The sequence below is a fragment of the Seriola dumerili genome, unplaced genomic scaffold (genome assembly GCF_002260705.1).
Source record: "Seriola dumerili isolate Sdu_G_001 unplaced genomic scaffold, Sdu_1.0 BDQW01000025.1, whole genome shotgun sequence".
Classification (NCBI taxonomy): domain Eukaryota; kingdom Metazoa; phylum Chordata; class Actinopteri; order Carangiformes; family Carangidae; genus Seriola; species Seriola dumerili.
In genome coordinates, this window is record NW_019174280.1 from 9,041,167 (window position 1) to 9,064,135 (window position 22,969).

A 22,969-nucleotide genomic window follows, 5' to 3' on the forward strand; every position below is an offset into this window, starting at 1 on the left:
GACGGTCCTGCATGACCACGACACACCATGACTTTCACCTAAGATACTGTAGTGTTGTTATCTCTTCTCCTCCCTGGTTTTTCTCTTTTCCTGTCCTCTCAACCTGTCGTGTTTTCGGGGTGCTGTGCTGCCCCCTTCTGGTCATTTCTCTCAGGTGTTCTGTTCTGTTCTGTTCTGTGTGCGTGCGTGTGTGTGTGTGCGCGCGTGTGTGCGTGTGTGTGAGCTGTCTTCTCTTCTTGCCTCTTATAGATGTCAGGTGCTTGTACAAATAATAATATGAGCCCCTCCACAGAGGACTTCTTTGGTTTAATTTAAACAAAACAAAAAAACATCAGTTGATGAGAAAATGTCCGTTGTTTCTATATATTTAATATTAGCTATTTTTCTCATAACATTTAATCTAGACAGCTGTTTATATTTTTTCCTACATAGTATATTAGGAGCTCTTCTCAGAGTAAAACACACTTCCTCTCTGTATAACCGTTCTGTTTGGAGCTTGCTATTTTTTTTCTCAGTTTATTTTCCATCAGCTGTGAAGATTCATTGATCATTCTGTTAATCAGGGCAGGGTCAGCGAGGACTCGCCAGTAGAGTGCGTCTGGTTTAAAAGCGTTACAACATAGTTCTGTTCATCAAACAGTGCTGGCCTGACAGAGGTCCAGGTTCTGGGTTTTTCATCTACCAGATCTTTGTCCCTGTGTAGAAGCCCAGTTCAGTGCCAACTTCTCTCACTAATTTAGTTTCCTTTTGTTTGTGTAGGCAATAGGTTAACACGGGTTGCGGCGTGTGTCTGTGGCTCAAACAATGGTTAGATAAGTTTGATATTACATGTTTAGTAACGTTTGATTGGTCAGTGGGACGAGTCCAGCTCAAGCCCGGTTCGCTGCACCAGTTACCTGAGAGGGGATTATGGGATTTATTTTTAGTTCCCCGTTCACATCCAGCCATTGTAGGAGCGCGTTTAACATGGACATTAGCATTCAGTACAAGTCAGTGTCATTCATGTGAGGCTTATGAGAGGTCAGAGAGATGTAGTTGCTCGTCTGGGATTTACACAATGTTGCCGTGTGTTGAGTGAAGTCAAACGGGGTCAGATCCTGTGCTGATAGTAATTGCTTTTTCTACTCTTCTCAAGCAAGACCCTTTTATTTATAAAACACTTGTTAGAGATTAGACTGCATCATAGATGAGGTATGTTTGGTTTGAAGAGGTCAAACATTAGCCTTTCTTTTCACAGTGCCTTTTATAGTCTAAGGGGATATTTGCTCAACTGAGAATCGAGTAGTAGCATTAACAAAAATGTCAGATCCTAAAAAAAAAATTGCGACATTAGTTTCCAAAAAAAAAAAAAAAAAAAAAAGATACGTTCAAGTCTGTACTCAGCACACCTCGGGCCCCTTGGACTCCAGCACATGCCTTGTTGAAGCTACAAAGTCCATTTTGTAGTTAAAAGCTCGAGAGGAGAAGTAGAGTGGTCGCCCCAAACCACTTCAGCAAAGAAGCACTTCCTGATAAAACTTGAAAGAAAATAGAAACACAACTGAAAAAAACAAACTAGTAAAGAATTGAAATCTGTGATGCTGTCTGTCTTGGTGTGTGGGGTCACATCCCCTGGGCGCCTGTCGATAAGAGCTAGCCTCCACAGGAGAGGAAAACACCTCCCATCGCAACTTTTCCATTCTGCCCCCCCCCCATTCCACTTTTGATTTGTACCATTGTTTGACCCCTACTCCCTCCCTCTCTCGCGCCCCTCCCAGTTAAAAGCCTACTTACTCCCCTGTAGGGCTCGTTATTTGGACATGATTTTGATCTGCTTCTGGATGCTTGCAAGTTCTTTTTGTTGTGGTTTTATTCTTCCTTTGCCTGCAGAACCTCTTGTCAGTGTTTCAACTGAATGTGCAAATTGTAAATAATACTGCAGTCACACTGTTCCTTTTTTCTCCTCGTTTGTCTTGAAGAACAACATTCACCAAAGGCTTTTACAAAAACCTCGTCCCCCTCCACCCCGGGTATTACGGTAGATCTGACGAAAGGAAAGTGATTCCATCCCTTCAGTATTCTGCATCCTCTGATTGTTGGTTGTCTGCGTTGTCATGCAGTGCGGCAGCGGCACCTTGTTAGTGTCCCATTGGTGACTTTTTGTTCTTCTTGAAATGGCTTTAATATTGGCTTCTTTGGAGCTCTTTTCATTTTACATAAGCTTTGTTTTCTTTTTCTTTGAAAAGAATAATTATTGCAAGTGTCCTTTAGTATACGTCTCATACTAAATGGCTTCATCTAATATTGTACATATAATGTACTTTTATTTTATGTTATAACTATTATTAAATGGTAGATTTCATATTTTGTACAAAATACCCTGTGTACAGAATACAGAGGTTATTAGCAACTGCAGACAGTTGGTATGTGGCACAGACTTCAACACATGTGACGATTTACATTTAGAAACCGCATAGAATTTGGATAGTTTTTTATCTACTTGTAATCCAACATCTTTTCCGTTTTGTTTTCCACCTCCAGACATGTGTTGAGATCCTACATACATGAGCTTTTTGTGTGTGCTTTTATCCAAATCTCCAGTGGTGTACATCTATCTATATACAGCAAATAAAGAGAACATGTGAGTTTTATATTTTCATCCTAAAAAAAAAACAAAACTGCTCTGTGAGTTGTCATTAGTTTCTTTCAAGCTGTTTTTTTCCCCTTGCAGCGCTCTTGATGGACACCAGAGAGTCATTAATCTAACAGCCACACATTTCTCTCTGGAGAGGTGATGTGCAGCTTTTCATGTATTTGTCAGGTTTAGCATGAACACCAGTTTCTCCGTCTAAAGAGAGCAGGTGGTGATGTAGGAAAGGAAAAATAACCAATGGTAGTCTGGACTTGAGAAATCATGAGACGTGTAAATAATGTATTTGTATTCTTTCTCTGCAACCACTCCAGGATACCTAGACCTACGAAGCTGCTGATGGTGTTGGCAACCAGAAGTGTCTGTGTTGTGTTGATGGCAGCCAACCAACACTCGACACAGGCTCATGGAGACGGACAAAGCTCTGGTCGTGATTGCATGCAGGTGCATCCTATTTGGATGACTGTGAGGCTACAGGCAGAATCTCAAATATTCAGCTAAACTTTGAACAAAACCATATTCAATATCTGCATTTTATTTTTACAGCAAATAGAAAACAACCAGTCGTGAAAGTCAAGTGAACAGCAAATCAAGGTTGTGCATGTGTGTGTGTGTTAATTGAAATGTAGAAGAATCTAAAAAAAACAGTGCAAGTCATGACATGTCTATTTCAGTTTAGCACTGTGCATTAACTGAACTGACTCATTAAAATCCAAGTCTAGTCTCAAAAAAAAAAAAAAAAAATTGTGACATGAGTTCAGATCATGTTCCCTAAATCTCCAGAGTGTCTTCAATCAGTTGTTCCATCTTTCCCTTTACACAAGAAGTAACAGCAGATGTGATAAGAGAGATAAAACTATTATGAAGAAAATCCAAATCTGCTCATATTCTACACTGAGCAAGCAAGTTGTGCATTATATTTAGCCATGGCAGTGTAACGTGCTTCTGTCAACAGGCAGTACAGCAGAATGAGTATACAGACGGGGCGGCGTGGTCGTAAGACACGTTTGTAAACCCTGTTGAATTAGACAAATGAGAATGAAAAGGCGGTCCTCTGCTGCCATCTGCTGGACCAAACTGGTAAACATTCATCACACCTTTTGAAAGCAAATGATTTATCTCAAGAGATATTTATTTATCTGAATCGCAGATATGTTTATCACTGTAGTGTCACAGCGTAACTGTTTTAATCTACCCTACTTCTGTTCACATTTTACCAAAGCACTTTCTAACATACAGAAGAGAAAAAAAATGTCGTATGTCTTTGTCAATTAAACGTAAAGTAGCTTAAGGTGTGAAGCTTATTTGGTTCTTTGTTTTATTTTATTCTAATTAAAGATAATGTTTAAATCTAAAATTAATAAAACATCAGATTTGTAACTGATGAACTCATGCATTATTTAACATTACATAAACAAACAGGTCCAATCTCTATTTTTTTGACCATTACAATGACTTTAAAAAGGATGAGTCGTATTTGTTTATTCTCTTGTTGCATTTTCTCTTAATGATTTAACGCGTTGCTTCTTGTGTAAGTAGGTGCTGTAATGTGTACCTGCTTCTGTTTTGAAATCAGTTACTCTCTGACCGCAATACTGAATGAGGACACACTAACAGTTAATTACCGGCATAAGTGCCATTGATATTCTAGTTCATTCATAAGCAGTCATTTTCATACAGGATCATTTGAAGGACACTGCTTGCTTCTCTTTAGGAGGTGTTGCTAGGTGCAGCCATCGGCCATTCACAGTTGCCTTAACACGCTCTAAATTGGCTTGTCTGAGGTCACTTAAGTTCCTCTATTCATTTGAAGACAACAGTGAGGTTTGGCACCCGCCCACCCTCTTGTGTCTAGCACCCCTGCTGGGATCTGTGCTGAACCCAGATGAACCTGCGGGGATTTAGAGAACAAACAGACCCGCACATTTTTCACCTCTATATAACAAAAATGTTGGCTTGCTGCTGTGACACTGATGACACAGTGAAAGAGTGGCAATCGCATCAATTATTGATCATGCAAATACTTGACGGGTTCACCCTCGTTGCATTCGGCAGAATGCATTTTTCAGGGCTAAACCTACATTTCTGCATTTACTGTAAAGAAAAAAAATATTGTAGCATAATAGCCTTTGTTTCTAAATGACTGGCCTAATGAGGATGCAAATTATCTCCCACAAAAACCCCAATTTGCTTCATTATCAACACATTGTATCCCAATTATCTAAGAGGGAATATTCCTCTGGGCTGGATGCGTCATTGAATATCAAAATACGTCAGTGGTTTTTGTGGGTGGTTAAAAGACTGCGCTCGGATGAGGTCATTTGGGTTCATTGTTTTTGCCTGCAGTCAGAGTGCTGTACCGTCAGTCTTGACATGAACTGTGGTGTGTTGCTTTTTATTTTTATTTTTTTATTTTTTTTTGATTCCCTCCCCTTCCTGGTCTCCGCAACCAAAACATATCTCGTCACGACTGGAGATGTCAGAATCCATCGCCATGGAAACAGAGCTCAAAAGTTTGGAGTGTCAACCCCCATTGTGACTACATCCAATCAGATTTGAGGAAAAGCTTTCAGCGCTGCATTACTTTACTGTGTATTGCAGTGTGGGTACCTCTGTGTGGACCTGATTCTGTGAGTGGGTGAGTGGGGGTGTGTGTGAGTGAGTGAGTGGGGGTGGAGGGGGGCAGGAGCCAAGTGGGAGGACAGTGACTCATCACACCCCAGGGGTCTGAGATCGGACCCACCTCCATGGTCTTGTATCCACCTCTTCATCTTTCCTCCTCACAATGAAGCTCTGCAGCACCTGAAGTCCTCTTCAGCAAAGTGACCAGTCACACCTCACCCTTCCACCCCCACCCCTGAGGACGGAGGGTTGGGGTGCAGCCCAGTCCCAGTTTCTTTGATGCTTGACACTCGGCTTCAAAGTCCTTCTCATCAAAGCCGGGGACTTGGGATCAGGCCCAGCAGCAGCTCGGCATCCTGCCTTACACACACACACACAAGAAAGAGACAGGATGGAGTGTCTCCCCCTTTAGGTTCATCCGACTTTAACGAGGAACTTCCTTACAAGGGGCACCACAAGACAAAGTTGGTGAAATTACACATGAAAGGCTAAAAATCGAAGCCCGAAACATGTTGAAAGTGTTTTGTCAGGGTGATAACAAGATATGAAGTTGTACTTTCTTCTACTTTTGTTATACACAGCAAAAAATAAGAAACAGGGCTGATTTGTAAAGATCAGTGAAAATGCATCAACATCTCTAAAGTGACTCCAAATTGACCGTAGGTATGAATGTGAGAGTGAATGGTTGTTTGTCTCTGTGTGCCCTGCGATGGACTGGCGACCTGTCCAGGGTGTACCCCGCCTCTCGCCCGAAAGGATGCTGGGATAGGCTCCAGCCCCCCGCGACCCTACTAGAGGATAAGCGGTAGAAAATGAATGAATGAATCTCTAAAGTGTGTGGCTAAAGGGAGTTTTACCTATATACTGTAAAAGGTATAAAAATTATACACATACAGGATATGCCTGGAAACATTTCAAATGACATTTTCTATATTTGCTCTGCATCATATTTATTGCCATATATAACTATATGTAGTGGTTATGGAACATTTATCACTTTTGCTTCTTATAGTTGTTTCCTACAGAGCAGCAGCAGAGTCAGGATTGCAGGTGTTAGTTTTAGAAACCTGCACTTCCTGCAGACAGCGTGAGCTGACAATAGGGAAGCTCCAGGGAATAAAAGGTGAGAAGGGTAAAACTCACAAGGTGGGAGAAGTTGTCAAGATCGGAGGAAGCACAGCTCAATTTGCTCACAGCCTAATCTGTTCCTAAATGATGAAATACCAGTTGTTCCTGGAGCTGCTCAGAAGCTGGAAAGACAAAGTACCACTGTATCTTTTCTTCAATCACAGCATGAAAGCCACAGAGAAGCTGATAAATATATATACAGAAATTGGTGCTTTTAAACAGGAAGGAAAAATTGGATCTTGGTGAATTTATTTGTACTAATCTGGAGACAAATTTTTGATGTGCACATTTACTGATTTTCAGTAGAAATTACAAACATTTCCTTATTTTATAAAAAGCATATTTTGGGATCCCAAGACCAGGATACAAATACAAACCAGAGATAATCATTTCCCACTGATGCATGTGTGAAGATGCCTTTCTTAACATGTGGATGCCTCTAAAAACTGTTGCTTGCTAATAAATAGATCAGCCATAAGCATAATTATGATAGAAACAGCTCAGGTATATAACACGGCTACCAGCTCTGGTTTTCAGATAAAGAAGAAGATCAGAGTTATCACCCGACCCCAACTGTCGCGTCGGCCTTATCAAAAATATAAAAGTACTAAACCTGTGGAGTGTTGACATCGTTAGTCCTTTACCCAAAAACATGTATTTCTTTGTGTGCTCCATGTGCGTGAGTGTGCACATGCTCCTGTATGTGCATTTGGGAGATAAAACTGTGGTAACCTCTCCAGTGATAATCCTGCTGCCTGTCAGTCCAGGCATAATGGAGCCATACCGGGACGCTCTTCCACTGTGACTGTCTGGAACATACACACACACACACACACACACACACACACACACACACACACACACACACACACACACACACAACCTTTATTATCTTCCAATATCTGGGCCACCTGGGGACAACCCCCATTGTCTGCTGAAGCCGCGCAGACACATAAGCGCTCCGTCTGTACAAGAGACACAGATAACTGTCTGACTATACGTGGAGCAGATGAACTAGAACAGTGTAGACACGGCAGCCTCACCTGACCGTCTGGAGCCTCGTTGCTCTCAGCACATAAGGTCAGAACACACTTGAGGGACGTGAAGGGCAGGAAACACTGCGAGCAGAGCACTGGCTCGTACTTGGAAATATAAGATCAGGAAGACAGAGGGAATTGGAAAGAGAGAAACACTCAAGCAGAGAGACACACACAGCGGTTCGTTCACACTCTTTTGCTCTTTTTCCACTTGGCTGAGCGATAGACGGATGCACAGAAAGTGATGGAAGCAACCTTTCGCAGAAGGGGATGTTCAGATGAGAGGCTTTATCGAAACAGCACGGGTGAATGATTTTTCTCAGGATGTGCATGGATGCATTTGTGTGCCGTGGATGTTTTGCACTTGCTGTGTGGGTAACAAGGGGTATGCTTAGCAGGTAAATTATTCCTTGGCACATTTTTCCACAAAATATATAGTTTGTGGCTAATAATGATTGGAAAAAAAAAAAAAAAAGTGGGGGATTCCACCTCATCCAACCCCCTCCAAGTTGCACTGGCTGTGAGCACACGTGCACTCTATGCACAGACCCGATGTCAAACTCATCTCTAGGGCCTGTTGTTAGCATGAGCTCTCAAGACATTATTGCTGGATGTAAACATATACTTTTAAAGGGGAAGGAGTCAGTTTATTACAGATTCCTGTGAATACATACACATCATAAATAGAAAAAAAGCATGCTAACTGTAGTAGAAAGGACAAACATGATTATACAGAGTTTGTTCTGCAACTTGATTCTGTCCATGAAAGTCACGCTGCCACATGTGATCCTTCAACAGTTGCAGATGCACTCCATTGATAGTGCACCAGAGACCAAATAGGAGCCTCTTCTGCTGGATCTAATTGAAATGCTAGTCTGATCTCTGGTAGCCAAGTGGGGTCAAGCTGATTTAGCGCAGCTCAGTCTGCGGAGTGTCTCACAGAAATGCAATAAAATCTTCACTGTTTCTTTATTCTGTTGTAGGTGGCACAGGGAGGATAATCTGCTGGATGTCCACCCTCAGTTCTCAGGATGGAAGGTGTGGATTGTGTCCTAGCTTGTTGCCCTGGACTAACGCTCTAGCCTGTCAAGATAATTCATAGGTCATGGTCGTTCGCCTCCATCTGCATGTGTTGTGTAAACTAGGAAAAACACGTTCCCTAAGGTTACTGCAGTAGTCTTACAGGAGGAGCTGCAGGTGTTATGTGGGGCTGGGGCTGATGGTCCCTGCACACTCACAGTGAGAGCTGCATCTGGGTCAAGGACATTAAAAGCATGAACTGAACTGACATGGGGATTACTGATTGTGACAACACTTGAGGAGGTTATTATTGTATACTGGTAATGGTAAGAAAAATATACAAGACAAAGTGGCAGAGACGACAAGCTCTAGAGATTTTTTTTTTCTTAAAAGCTTTCCACAATTATTATTATCATTTCTTCAAAGTCTTCTCCCGGCCTTACTGCACATCCTGATTCACTACACCCACTGTTGACGTTCACGCGTCTTGCAGTGGATGCACACAGCTAGCGCTCTTACGAAAACTCAGGACACAGCAGATAGCCACCGCACATGCACATGAGATTTTCCTTATTGCAGATCAATCAGGGTAACGTTAGCTTAAAAGGATCTACTGGAAATAACGCTTTACCGGGTGGGTAGCAGACCATTTACACGCCTCCCCTTGCATGGTAATGTACACACTGACGAAGCATTAAAGAGGCAGTATAAAGTGACTGAAAATGAAAACCAGTGAAGCGAGAACTGTTGGACGGCTTCAGTGGGTAAATCTGTGAGTTGTGGTCTACAAACAGCTTTTGAAAGATTCTGTTGACGCTTTTTGACTTCAGTGAAACGCCACTTCATGAGAAAAATGATCGGTATTTTGTCAACAGTTTTTTTTTTTGACAGTGGCCGTTTACACGCGCAGCACCACAACAGTGCATCCATTGATCAGATGAAATCTCCCCCTCTGTTACTCTGTTTGTTATTATGAGATAAGACGATTAAATTCAGTGTCAACATAAAAAAACACGGACATGTTGACACGCTGCATTAATGCCCGTTTCACCATGCTGAGAAACTTGACATGGACAAGTGGTTTGACCCTGTCACATGCACCACAACAGCTGTAGGAAATCAAATGAATGGTGGCTGAGGTCTGCGGCAATCTTATGAAAGAGTGCACACCACGGGACGTAGTGCGTGGTGATGGTCCTTAGACTGTGTTAACAACATTAATCATTCAGCAATTGTGAATAAATTACTTCAAATGGATTCTAGTGTTGTGTTTGTTGTACCTTACCAGCATGACAATTATAATCGCTGAACCAGAAGCCTGTAGCCCACTCAATAAAACAAAACATACAATTCTTGATCCAGAATCTTGTTTGAACAATGGGTTAAAACCAAGGCCGGAGGGAATTCAGCTGGCAGCCCATAAAAAAGATCTATTTATTTATTTATTTTTGTTGTTATTCTTACGAAAGAAGACTAGAACTGCGTTGTGGGCAATTTGCATTCTGCCTAGTGTCAGCTGGTTTCAGCCTTTACCTTTTTCTCTCCTACTCCCTGTGCTCACATACACAGTATTATAATCCAGCAATTTCCCAATAAAGCTGTTGTCTTTTACATATTTTTCTTGTCAGACAACGGAACAAGTTTGAAATAGCGACTGAAAAAAACAAAAAAAACCCAATTAAGACTACATGTGAACCAGCTGTCACTGCCAAGCCATTTCCAAGCTGCATCCCTGCTGCTGATGCAGCTAAAAAAGAAAAAAAAAAAGAAAAAAAAGTATAACCATGATGTCATCCACCAAACACATGAGTTAAAGATGAGTGTGCTGTGATTTCAGCTTTTTTTACTTGTAATATCCACGTGTGGTCAGCATAGGCAGGTGTGCATGCAGAGGGAAAGCGTGACCTCGTGCTCGCATGGCAGAACTGGTGTACTCACTGTTCACGTAATCCTTCGTAAAAGATAAATGACTTTATTATCCGACTTTATCTTCTTTATCTTTAGCTAGCTTTATGTTTCATGAGCTAGTGCATTACATTTGTCTTTGGGCTCTCTGGTTTCCTCCCCTGTCCCTTCTGTTTCCACTCCCATTGTGTCAGCCATGTTTCTTTTAGCCTTCATCTCCTGCCGCTCTCTCTCCGCCCATCACAGTCCAGTCACCTGACTGCCAGCTCCACCTGCTCACCTGTCTCCAATTCCCAATCACCTGAGCTTCCCTGCCCATTCACACACCTGTTCCCAGTTTGCTCGTTATCCCAGCCTGCGATTAAACCAGGCGTTGCCGTGGTAGCCTGTTGTCTGTACATGCCTGCCTACACGCTTGTCCGTCCATCCATCCATCCATCCATCCGTCTGTCCGTAAGCCTGGTCCTCTTCATTTTGGCTGTGAAAGTTGCGTCACTGTACCTGCCTGCCTGTGTGTCTGCGCGTGGGTCCTCTCTACCTGTGCTGCTACTGTCGGCTGTTGCAACATTAGTGTGGGAGTTGCACTGTGTCTGAAATTCTTATCCTTATCCTCTGTGTTGCTTCTAGTGTGTTGAAGCCTGACGATTTCTATGAAAAAAAAAAAAATAGCAAGTTGAAATTAAGCAGGCACATTATAAAACTGAATTTATTAGTTAAAATTAAAATTAAAAACACCTGACCTCCATTACAGAGGAGTCACTCCCAGTTCCTTTTAGTCACATGGTCACCAGCTGAGCAATAGCAGCAAGACCCCCTTGCATAAAGGACCAATGCTCTAGTCTTTCCCGGTGTTTTCTTTGAAGTTTTGATATCCATAAGAAGATATATTTGTGGTTTAAAGTCTCTCAGGAGCTCTAGTAAGAAAAGGGCATTTTGTTTCAGTCTCGTCTCTCTTCTCATTTGGCTGTAACAGATTGTAGCCTACTGCTGTAGCTTCGGACTAAAATGCTCCAGTATTTCAGAGAAAATAAACTTAAGCCACTGGTCTCTAATATTACTGTCTTTGGGAAGGCTGTGCAATGACATATTGTAAATATGTGTTCAGTGTCAACACACATTTACAACACAAATTAAGATTTGTGAAATGAAAAAAACTCAGTTTCAACTTTTACATGTAACATGTTGCCCTATGTGAATTTTACTTGTTTCCGCAGTGTTCCCACAACTTCAGCTTCTCTATCTGCAGAACACTACATCTACAGGCTGAACTCAGTAAGTGCTTTTCCTTCACCTTTGCCACTATTTGATGCTTTCAAGCACGGCTAAATGGGACTCAACTTGTGTTCACAGGCAACAGGTGAGCAGCGTTAAGGGGGGGGGGGGGCCGTCAACACTAATGGGACACAGCTGGAACTGGTGTGCACAAGAATTTAAAACCTGAGGTACTGCTACTATACTTGTGAAGGCATTGTATTGATTTACAGTCACTCCCTGGAAGGGAATGAAGCAAACCTTAGCCACAACACCACTTAACCTTACCCTTGTCATAATTCTTACCCAATAGTTGTCCATAGATTGGAGCTGAGTCCCCACATGTGATGATTTGACCAGAGTTTATCCTTCACGTCGCGATGAAGACACAAGAGCAATAAACAGATTTTCATTTGCCGCTCAGGGGTATTAACTACTGGAAAGCAAGTAGGTGGTATTCCCACTTCCGAACAGATCCACACGTCAGAGGTGCAGAGACATGCGTCATGCAGGGGCCGCACTATATCGCACAGCACTGAGTCTCTGAAGTGGAGGAGGATGGGAGATAAGAGAGAGGTTGGAGGGGGGGGGGGCTGTATGTCAGGCTGCTCTTTGATCTTGACTAGCATCTTATGGTATTCATCTGATAGACTAATACTTCATAGTGCGCATTTGGTTTGATATTTTTGACAGAACACTCAGAGGAGGGATGATGCCACTGGATTCACTATATGAAGATATCCAAACTGTCTGACACTCGACTAACGTTTTCTGTCTTTCATAAAAACCTACTCCCTCAGTCGAGGTCAGAATTGTGAGTGTGAGCCTTAACTGTCTGTAATTTGACCAAAGCTTTGTTATTGAGAGCAGCACCCAGTGACATCTGCAACTGCAAGATCTCCAGATAAATTGATCTCATAGCAACCACATTGCCATGGCAACCGGGATACAGATGCCATGCTGAGGTGAAATGCAGAGTGACTGGCTGCCAGACTGACATTTTTTCCAAAAGAGAAAAAAACATAACTGAATGATTCATCAAGTTTCCATCCATAAATTATTGTCTGCATCATTGGCCTCCTACCATTTCCTGCCTTTTTTTTTTTTTTTTTTTTTTTTTTTTTCTCTAATTACTTTTTATTATTTCTCCGAACAGGCTCCTCTCACTGTGTTTCATGTACCTCCTCCGTTTGATCAGTGATGTTTGTAAAAGTTGGTGAGCTTTACTCAGGTTCAGCTACAGGTTACACTTGTAACTAGCATATTTGAGTGAATGTGCAAATGTATGTGCACTCAAAACTGAATGTTGATTGCCTCGTTGTCAATAATCAGACTTTACACATAGTGACGTATAGGGAATAAGAAATAAAGAAAAACATTAAAAAAAGAAGAAAAATCCACTTTTGTGGTTTGTTGATTGCAGTACAACCACTCACCCAAACTTTCATGAGATGTTATTCATTTATAATGTGACTATAGCCACCTCTACAGAAACAATAACATAGTCACGTAATTTTAAAAGATGTAACTAAACTATTGTACATTTATATTATGTTATATATTATACTATAACCTACCTTTGCTAAGTGTGTCTGTTCTCACCTTTTCTTTACAAATCACAATGAATATGAATTAAAATACCAGTTACAGGACAGCTACATTTTTCATGTCTGTCTTAAAACAACACTAACATACCCATATGTGCGCTTTGAAAGAGTTAGTTGAGTATGTAAACATTCCTCCTCTCCATGCTGGTCACAAAGAGATCTCTTTGAAGCGACTGCAAGGGTAAGATTTGTTAGGGAAAATGCTCATCATTGTTGGTGAAGAAAGAGCCCTGGAGTCCAGGATGTCTTATGCTGAGGATGTTTATTGATGCATGATCAAGGAGAAAAGAGGAATCATCAATACAGTCTCCTGTGCATGATATCACCTCAAATCTGGACAGGAACCCCTGAGGATTGTCTTTATACACTTAGAGAGATTACTATAGATGGCTTACACTCCATAATTGGTCAAATATCTAAAATAAGAGAGAGAAGAACACTATTGGTTCATTAACCATAAACAAGGAAACATGACTATATAACATGATTCTTAGACCACCCAGCCATTTGTTACTGACCATCCAAGGTCTGTGGTTATCAGCCCTGGCACCAGCAGTATCAGCAGCAAACCACAGCTGCATCTGGAGGAGCCACCTGTGCGTCTCAAGGCCTGTAAGATTTAATGCAGTAGCTGTGGCACAGAGACCTAGGGCCTTACACTGACCTTTCACCCTGAGTCAGTCATTCACTAGGTGGACAAGAGAAAAGTCCCTCACAACATTGAACAAAACCCTCTGTCTTTGTTCTGTGTAAAACTTTTCTTGTAAGTTCAGCTTCAGCTGCTCATTATTTTTTGTTACTATGCCTCCTCAGCAGCTCAGCCAGGAAAACACCAAGTTTGTTTTGACCCACCTGTTTTTATGTGCATGTTTAATTTTTGTGTTAAAAAAAAGTTGCGGAAACACTGGAAAATCAAAAAAAAAAAAAAAAAAGTATCTCTTGTTATGTTGGAAAAGTTGATATTTGGATAAAAACAAAAAACAACAATTCAATGGAAAGTGCAATGGGAACAGATCTCTGTCCATGAAGCAGGTCACTTAAAGAAGCTATAGGCAGGGTTTTTGCTATTTCCAACATAGCCTATGGTAACGGTAGACTACGGTAGACCGTAGTCCAGAAGAAACGCTGTGAGTTCAGCATCAAACCGCATTCCTTTAATCACCAAGAGCTGCCCCCAGCTGTGGAAAACAACATCAACGTTAACTTCTATTTCTATCACTTCTTTTCCTCTACGTAATAAGAAGATGAAGAAATAGCGCTGCCCAGAAAAAAATTGCAGAGTCTTGCAAATGTAATGATGGCTGAAGCTCTTGGCAGACCACCATTATCACCACCACCCGCTCCCCCGCAAGAAACCATGTTCAGTGGCAGAGAAAACTTCGTATGGCATCTTCAAACTCCAATAAAGCTCCACTGAAGAGAAGAGGGACATTGTGGAGCAATGAGGAGTCTGTAATTTGCACATACAGAATGTTAATATTGTTCCAAGACAGACATGATAAAATGTGAACCTGTCCTTTAAAGAAATGTACAAGTGCAAATGTGACAAAAGAGTAATAAACCGAAAACTGTAGTGAAGTTTTCATACAATACTTTAAACTTATAGAAATCTATATCAAAGTCAAATACCACCACCTCCCTGCTGGAAATGACTCCTTGTTTTCCCTCTGAGTCAGTCTTGTTATTATTGTTTATGCTGTGTGCATAGTTTATGAAACTCCCTCTAATCCCCCTAGTGTTATTGTCTCCTCCATTCTATTTATTTTTAGTATATGTTTTTTTCACAAGTTATACTGTCTGCGATTTTCTATACATTATAAGAGACTCTCGGGGACTAAAATCCCTGCTCCACAGTGCTCATACTTGATTCTATTAAAATTCTGTCTGGTTCAGTACAGGTGTGTCATCTGTTTTCTCAACAACTTCCATCGCCTCTATGTCATCGTCTCGTGCATTCAGAACGAGGTGGACCGCAGGGAAAGGTATGTGAACCCTTTGGAATTTGGATTTTCTGCATTAATTTATCATAAAATGTAATCTGATCTTCATATAAGTCACAAGTGGAGACTAACACAGTGTTCTTCAGCTAATGTCACAGAAACGTAATCTTCTACGTCTTTATTGAACATACCCATTGTGCATTCACGGTGCTGGTGGAAAAAGTAAGTGAACCGTTGGATTTGATAACTGGTTGAACCTCCTTTGGCGGCGATAACCTCAAACAAACTTCCAGTAGCTGTAGATCCTAGATCCGGGGCTGCTTCAGATCACACATATTCTTAGGATGTCAGGTGTGAACAACTCTCTTCAGGTCATCCCACAGCATCTCTACTGGATTAAGTTCTGGGCTGTGCCTGGGCCACTCCAACAGGTGGATTTTATTCATTTGAAGTAACTTGGTAGTAAATTTACTTTGATGTTAAGGGTCATTGTCCTGCTGCACCAGACAGCTTCAGTAGATGGACAGTCACTCTGACATTATCCTGTGAGAGACCTTGATAAACATGAGAATTCATTTTCCTCTTGTTGATGTCGAGCTGCTCAGGCCCAGAGGCGGCAAAGCCCTAAAAACCATGATGCCCCCTCCACCCTGCGTCACCTTTTGAGGTGATGTTTTCATGTTGGTATGACCTTTTTACACCACACATAGAGCTGTATGTTCTTCCCAAACAATTCAACCTCAGTTTCATCAGCCTGCAAAACATTATCCTAGTAATACTGTGGCGGGTCCAGCTGTTCTTGGGCAAACTTCAGCGAGGCTGCAATGTTTTTTTGGAGAGCAACCGCTTCCTCTGTGGTGTCCATGGCAGGACACCGTGCTTCATAGTACACTCATGAACAGAGTTGTTAATAACCTCCAATGTTTTCTTGAAGGCGCTGATCATCCTGCGCTGTACTTTGGAGTCATTATAGCTGCAGGCTCACTTCTAAGAAGAGTAGCCACAGAGTAGCCACAGACCTGAATCATTTTCTTTATTTATACACAGTTTGTCTGACTGTGGACTGATGAATATCTAAATTCTTTGAGAAGTCTTTGTAACCCTTTCAGCATTATGCAAATCGACAATTCTTGATAGTAAGTTTTCTGAGAACACCCTTTTGTGAGGCATGGTTCAGATCAGCAGATGGTACTTGTACAAATAAAATGTTTAAGTGTTTTTATATAAGTAGCTTTAACCCACAACCTTGTTTCATTGATTGTACTCCAGGTTTTACAACTCCTGACCCAAGTTATCTTTTGTTGTTACCATTAGCCGAGGGGTTCATATACTTTTTCCAGCCTACACTGTGATTGTTTGAATGATGTTTTCAGTACGGACAAGAACAATACAATGATTTGTGAGTTATTAGTTAAAATAGGTTGTTTATAGTCATAATTGTAGCTTGGATGAAGGTCTGACTATATTTTTTTTGTGCACATTTATACATAAATGGAGGTAATTCCAAAGGGTTCACTTACTATTTCATTGCCACTTTATCTCTGATAAACAGCAAAATTAATGCATTCAGTCTTCAGTCCAAATCGAGACCTTACATGACAAAACCACAAATTTACCCCGAGGGTCACTGAGGTCAGGGAATCTAAAATTGTAAAGGGTGTCACAGAGTGTCTCTGCACATGGATCCACTGTCTCATGGCTACAAACCTTGTTTTCTACATCATATGACTTCAAGGGCTTGCAGCTGAATAGAAAGTCATGGGATTGGCTAGATAAAGAGATATAATTTCAACAAGGCATTTCATGTCCTGCCGAGCAGTACCTTGTCTCAAATGGCATAATAATCATTTTATTTCATGATGTGTGCACACCAGTTGGGCTTGGGAATATTTTTTGACATGTGCCAAATCATTACTGACTCAGAGCACGAGGGGGGCGCTGTTTTTTTTGTTTTTTTTGTTTTTTTTTTGATTCACTAAAATGTGACGAAGATCGGCTCCCTGTGATCTGAGAGTGATTCAGAATGCAGGGGGTGGAGTCATGGGTGGAGCTGAGTGACTGAACAAAATCAACAACAACGACAAAAAGAAAAGAAAAATATGCACATACTTAATCTACAATGCAACCTACAAAAAAAAAAAAAACAACAGATAAAAAATAAATTCCAACAAGCGTACTCCCCCTACTGTTGAATGTATAAAGTAATGCTGAAAAAAAGTATTTTTTCTGTGCATTATTATTATTATCATACCAGCAGCCACATAGCAAAATTAGTATTTATTTCAAGTCTTATTTGTTTCTGGCCACCTGACAAATTTTAAGTAAATATTCCCTCTCCTTTGTTGTTAAATGCTCCACTGTGTTCACCAGCTAGGTGCTAAGTTTGTGTAACTTTAGTTTGTTGTCAGACAGGTAATGCACAATGGGTTTTTTGAACTTTTTTTTGTAGAAAACCCCCCCCCCATGCCTGCTGCGACCGTAAACAGAATCAAAAACAGTAAATTTGTGGGACAGAAAACCAAAACAATGATCCGAATGGTGCTAAAATGCACCGTTTGCTGAGGGGAACTGTGGTGGGTTTTTAATTTCTTTGTTTGTGAATTCTTGACTACAAGTCAGCATTCCCACGTTACCTGTTGTCATTTTTATCCATCGTTAATTTATAGAAATATTCGGCTATATGTGGCTTTAAGTGGACGTAAGGTGTACCTTTGTAAAAAAAAATAAATTCAGAAGATGCTGCAACATCAGTGAAAATAAAATGGGTTACTATCTGGTTAGAACATCTTATCTACGGCATTTTGTTATAGCCCTAATTGATATTTTATGTTGCCCCTCCTTGGAATTCCCCAGAATGCTACAAGAGGGATTATAAACTGAGACACTTTTGAGTGTTATTCAACAGTTATTCAACTCTAAATCAAATCCCATTTCAGTAAATGTCTCAACAACAAAAAGGATGTCTTTGCTGCTTCTGTTGGCACCTGTATACCTGGGCGATGAAAGTCAAAGTACAAAAAAATGTCTACATCTAACAAAAGTGTGACCATAGTTTTATAACTGCATTTAGGAATAATAGAGAGCCTGCTGTCGTCCCATTTTAACAACCCTCCGCTGTTCCTCTCGGTTCTCAGTGTAGCGTGAGGAAAGATCTGTTGTTTTTTTTTATGTTTTTAACTTTCATTTGTTGAGTTTTTAGCACTAAGTGTTTCTTGTAGTGTCACATGAGTTCCACCTCTAGACTTTCAAGCTGCCTCCAGTGCAGTGACAGAACTGATTTTGCTTTGTAACTGTGAAACAGCTACTGCATGTGTCCGATGAGTGTTTAAAAGTATTCATTTTTGAAAGCCGATTCATATTTTTCTGTAGTGACAAAATATTGGTCAAAACCTGAATTGGAAGCAGCGTAAATGAGTGATAATTAAGTTGATTTATTGATAAAGATGGACACTACTGTTCCAAAATGCAACGCACATTAGACATGGAGAAAATTTTCACAGCATTTACAGGCAAGTAATGTTAGCAAAAACATCTCAAATGCAAAAGGACTAAAATTCTTTACCATGTTAAATAGCCACAAAAGAAAAATACTCCATTACATATAAAAGTAATGCAATAATTTTTTTCTTAAGGAACATGTTACTGGCAAAAATGTACTCAAGGATTCGAAGTAAAAGTACTCATGAGGGAGATTTTATGATTTCTGATCAGTTCAAGAAGGAGAGGACTGAGAGGAAGGAAACAAGGATGGAAATAAATGTAAAATATAGAAGTAAGGAGGAAAGACAGTTGTAGGGATAAGGGGCTGGCAGTTCATTTTGCCAAAGGCAGGATGATATTTCTGAAATGCAGCATGGCACAGACCACAGGCTAGAGGGAACAGACACATGTCAGTAACATTTTGTGACTCATGAGTCACTGTTGAAAAAAACCAGCATCCCCTACTGTGTGTAGTCAGCACCCCAGCGCTGGCCCGGCGTGACACAAAAAATATTCACAAGCCCCTTGTGCGCTCCTCCTTTAAGACCCATCTTCAGTGTCTTCTATGTATTAAACATATCAACTGAGGATGATTGGTTGATGAATGGTTCGATAACTGTTAACCATTGTGAATGAAAATGATCTGAAGGGTCAAAGATGTCACTGATCAGTGAAAAAGGAGAAGATTATTTCACCTATTCCCAGTACAAATCCCAGGTTTCAAGAGTTTTCTTAAAGATAGTGTAGTTTTCCTGATTCCTGTGCACCGCTCTGTGGTGTTTTTGACGCCTGCTGTAAAATTCCTGCAACATGGGTAGTGACACAACAAGTCAAAATCAAGATAGAGACAAAGTTCTTTGTAATTTGCTGAGAAAAACAAATGAAGAAAGTCTGAATGTGAGATAGAAAACGACCTGCCAAGACTGCTGATTCTCTGCAGAGAATCAGCAGTTCGTCATGCTTGACAGTGATGGCCTGCTTTTTTAGCCCCTGACTTTTCATGTTATCAGTCAGTCTCAGGTCACCACTGTAATTTGAAAAAGGTCTCTGGCCAGACATCACTGATTGACTGACCCTCTTTTATCTTGTTAACACTGTGTTTGCACCTGAAGAGTTGTTCTTAACTGAAAATGGGAGGTTTCAACAGGGCTTTGGTTTTTTTTTTTTTCTTTTTGAAACAGAGAAGGAGTTTTCAGGACGGAGGCGGCAGGGCACGTCAGATCCCCTGCTCTTAGCTCACCTCCCGCAGCACGCTACATCAAGGTGTAGGCTCAAGACACGCACAACCATACAGTACATGCATGTGGTGATATAATGAGAATGAACTGAGGCATGAAGGAACCTGAATATATTAAAACCACACAACAGAGACTTGGGCCACGTGGGATCGACAGTAATCACATTGCTCTCTAATCCTAATTATATGTGGCAGTGCGTCTGTGTGTGTATTCCTGTTTGTGTATGTGAGCATCTACAGAAGTATATGTATATGGGGGGGGGGGGGGACAAAGTCAGAAAGAGATAAAGGTAGATGGATATAGATGGATTACAGACGCTGCATAATCAGCTCAACCCTCTTTTGTTTCTTCACACTGATCCATGTATAGAAAATGCCACAAACTTAACATAAAAAAACAAAGTAAACAGTATTTTTTTCTAACACGTCTGTGTACTTTGATCTACTTGATCTTTGTGAGTAATTTCCACCCACAATGCAGCTTTTTCAATGAGAATACATACTTCTTCACTCAAAAATCACCCGCCCCCCCCCCCTGAATCAGAAGATTCAGTAATGACTTGATTCAATTCCTCCAATTAGCTGCCGAAAAAAAGAACATTTAAATTCAATAAAGAGCACATAACTGATATTAAGTTAGCATTTTCCCCCAAATTTAAAGCACTGTTTGTTAAACTGTGAAATCCTGACCTTTTCTGGGCTTCTCACTTGATCATCAGAGGAGTGTCATGATTCATGATCACTTCTGATTAACCGACTTACACAACACGAAACTGCCCCCTTCTTTTCAGCTAAATTAAACTGGCTGCTTCCTCTGCCGCCCACACACATGAAAAGGTGATTTCTTGCTTTCCCTTTTAGCATGTGTCACGGCTTTAAGTGGGTTAATTAAGAATGAACGCTTTACTAATCAATCAAGGAGCATTTCCACTCTGCTGTGGGTTATTGTGCTAATGGTGCATCAGTTTGAGATGAATAGGCCTTGTTAGAGGAAGATAAACAATAAATTCCGGCTGTAAACAATCATGAAACATCCTGAAAAGCTGCACAAGAAGCAGGCATGACGTCATCAGATTTAAGGGGTGGGGGGGCAAAACACACAAGACTGACAGTCAAATGTTTTGTAACTGGCCTCAAACCTGAATCCATCCTTTCCTTCTCACCAGCGGACAATAAAACCACAGAATGACCAAAGGAAGAACTTTAAGGTGTCTGCTCCACAGTCAACAGTAAATCATCAATGTGTGATCTGACATTTATTAAAAACATTTGTTCAGTTACATCGTTTCAACATTACATCGTTTGGCGACCCATCGTCGAGGAAGGCATCCTGCTAATATGAACCCGCTCCCGGTGTCAGATGCATCAGTGTCGGTTTTCTGGCTGCGCCTTTTAAAAACCGAACTTCATAGAAACACCGGAGTGAGATATTAGGCTGGACGCGCGCGCGAGCACACGCACGCGCGCACACTGACACACACACACACACACACACACACACACACACACACACACACACACACACACACACACCAGTACTGTAGAAAAATAGAGTGATCACTAATTGAATCCAGTTTCAACTGATTCAAGACTTTTTCATACAAAAAATAAAGAAAATCGCTATGAGCAATCAATTAAGGTCAAGACAAGCACAGTATACCAGCCTACTGCCTAGATACAGGCTTCAACATGACTTTAGGCTATTTGTCAAACAGTCCTGAATATCTTTATGCAAGAAAAACAACGTAATGTGCCGTGTGTGAACATTTGATAGCAGCATCTGGATATTTTGCACTGTGGGTTGGACACTTAAGCAGAATGGGTAGAGCAGCAGGCAGTTCAGCATCTTCAACTACACATGGAGCACCGCTGTTTGGGAATTCACCAGATCGTTCCTGTATTGCTCCAGCCAGTTTCTAAGCTCGGAAATCCGGTATCCCTCTGGACCTCTGCCCCCCTGATACACCACTCTCGCATCCCTGACGATGTAAAGTCTCTCAAAGTAGGCTCCGTACGCGGCGTTGGACGAGTTGTCCATATTATCCACCACCACGTTGCTCCCGGGCATCTCGGTGAGCATCAGCTGAGCGGCTCTCAGTCTGTCCTCCAAGCAGCGGTGCGTAGGGATCTGATACGGCGCGTCCGAGCTCACCCAGCCGTCCGACGGATGCGCTTCCTCGATATATACAACTAAAAAGTCCGCAATGTCTGCGTACTGGCTCACGACGCGCTGAAACGCCGCCAGGCGCGTCATGAATGGCGGTCAGGAGCAGCTGCCAAAGTTAAGAATGAGCGGTCTCTTCCCTTTCATGCAGTCCAGGATCCTGACTTGCCTCCGCTCCTGGACCAGCACCACCTCAGTGTTGGGCGCAGTGCGCCCGAGGTGCGCCGATTTGAGAAAGTCCAATTTCTGGCCGTACCACACGGCCCTGAGGGACTCCAAGGTGAACATCTTATTTGAGTCAGAGACGCACACCGGCGGGTCGTCCTGGCTGTCCTGCCTCTCTCCCATTTTCAGCAGCACTTTTTTCCTAATGCACAAGAAATCCAGGAGCCACAGCATGACAGCGGCCAGGAGGAACCGGGGCAGCAGCATCAGGCACAGGGCTGCATGCTTCAGCGCCCTCGCCATTTGGACACCGCCAGAGTCGTGCATCATCTCTTCCCCTGCCGATAGGATGCGACTAGGCCGGCGAAAGAGACAACTAGTATTTAGTCACCTTTACCCATTGGAGAAAACTATCTGACGCACACAGGCACTCTTTTTATAGGTACAGCAGCATTTGAATAATGGAAAAAAAAGAAAAAAGAAAAAAAAAAAAAAACACGCCTCCGGTAACCGCACCGCCCACTCACATGGTGGGGATTACCTCCCGTCAACTCTGGGCTTCAAAGATCCAGAGAGAGAGGGAGAGAGAGAGAGACAGGGAGAGAGAGAGAGAGAGAGAGAGGGGAACTGAATGACTATCTTCAGTTGACATGTGAAGATAAAACATGACAGTGGATGGATGCGTTTTATATCAGTGAGAGACACTCGGATTAGTTTTAATTGTCTGTAGCTGAACGCATGGTTGGTCCTGAAAGTCGGGAAAAGAAAAACATTTGAGTTCGTC

General features: G+C 41.6%; 1 protein-coding gene across 1 annotated transcript; it reads right to left on the reverse strand.

Annotated features, from left to right (window-relative positions):
• Positions 1-21,097: 21,097 nt before the first annotated feature.
• Positions 21,098-22,590, reverse strand: LOC111240420 (thyroxine 5-deiodinase-like). The gene has a single exon (XM_022770429.1). It carries the CDS (start codon positions 22,513-22,515, stop codon positions 21,709-21,711), a length of 807 nt encoding a protein of 268 aa, XP_022626150.1. The 5' UTR covers positions 22,516-22,590; the 3' UTR covers positions 21,098-21,708.
• Between the last annotated feature and the right edge of the window lie 379 nt (positions 22,591-22,969).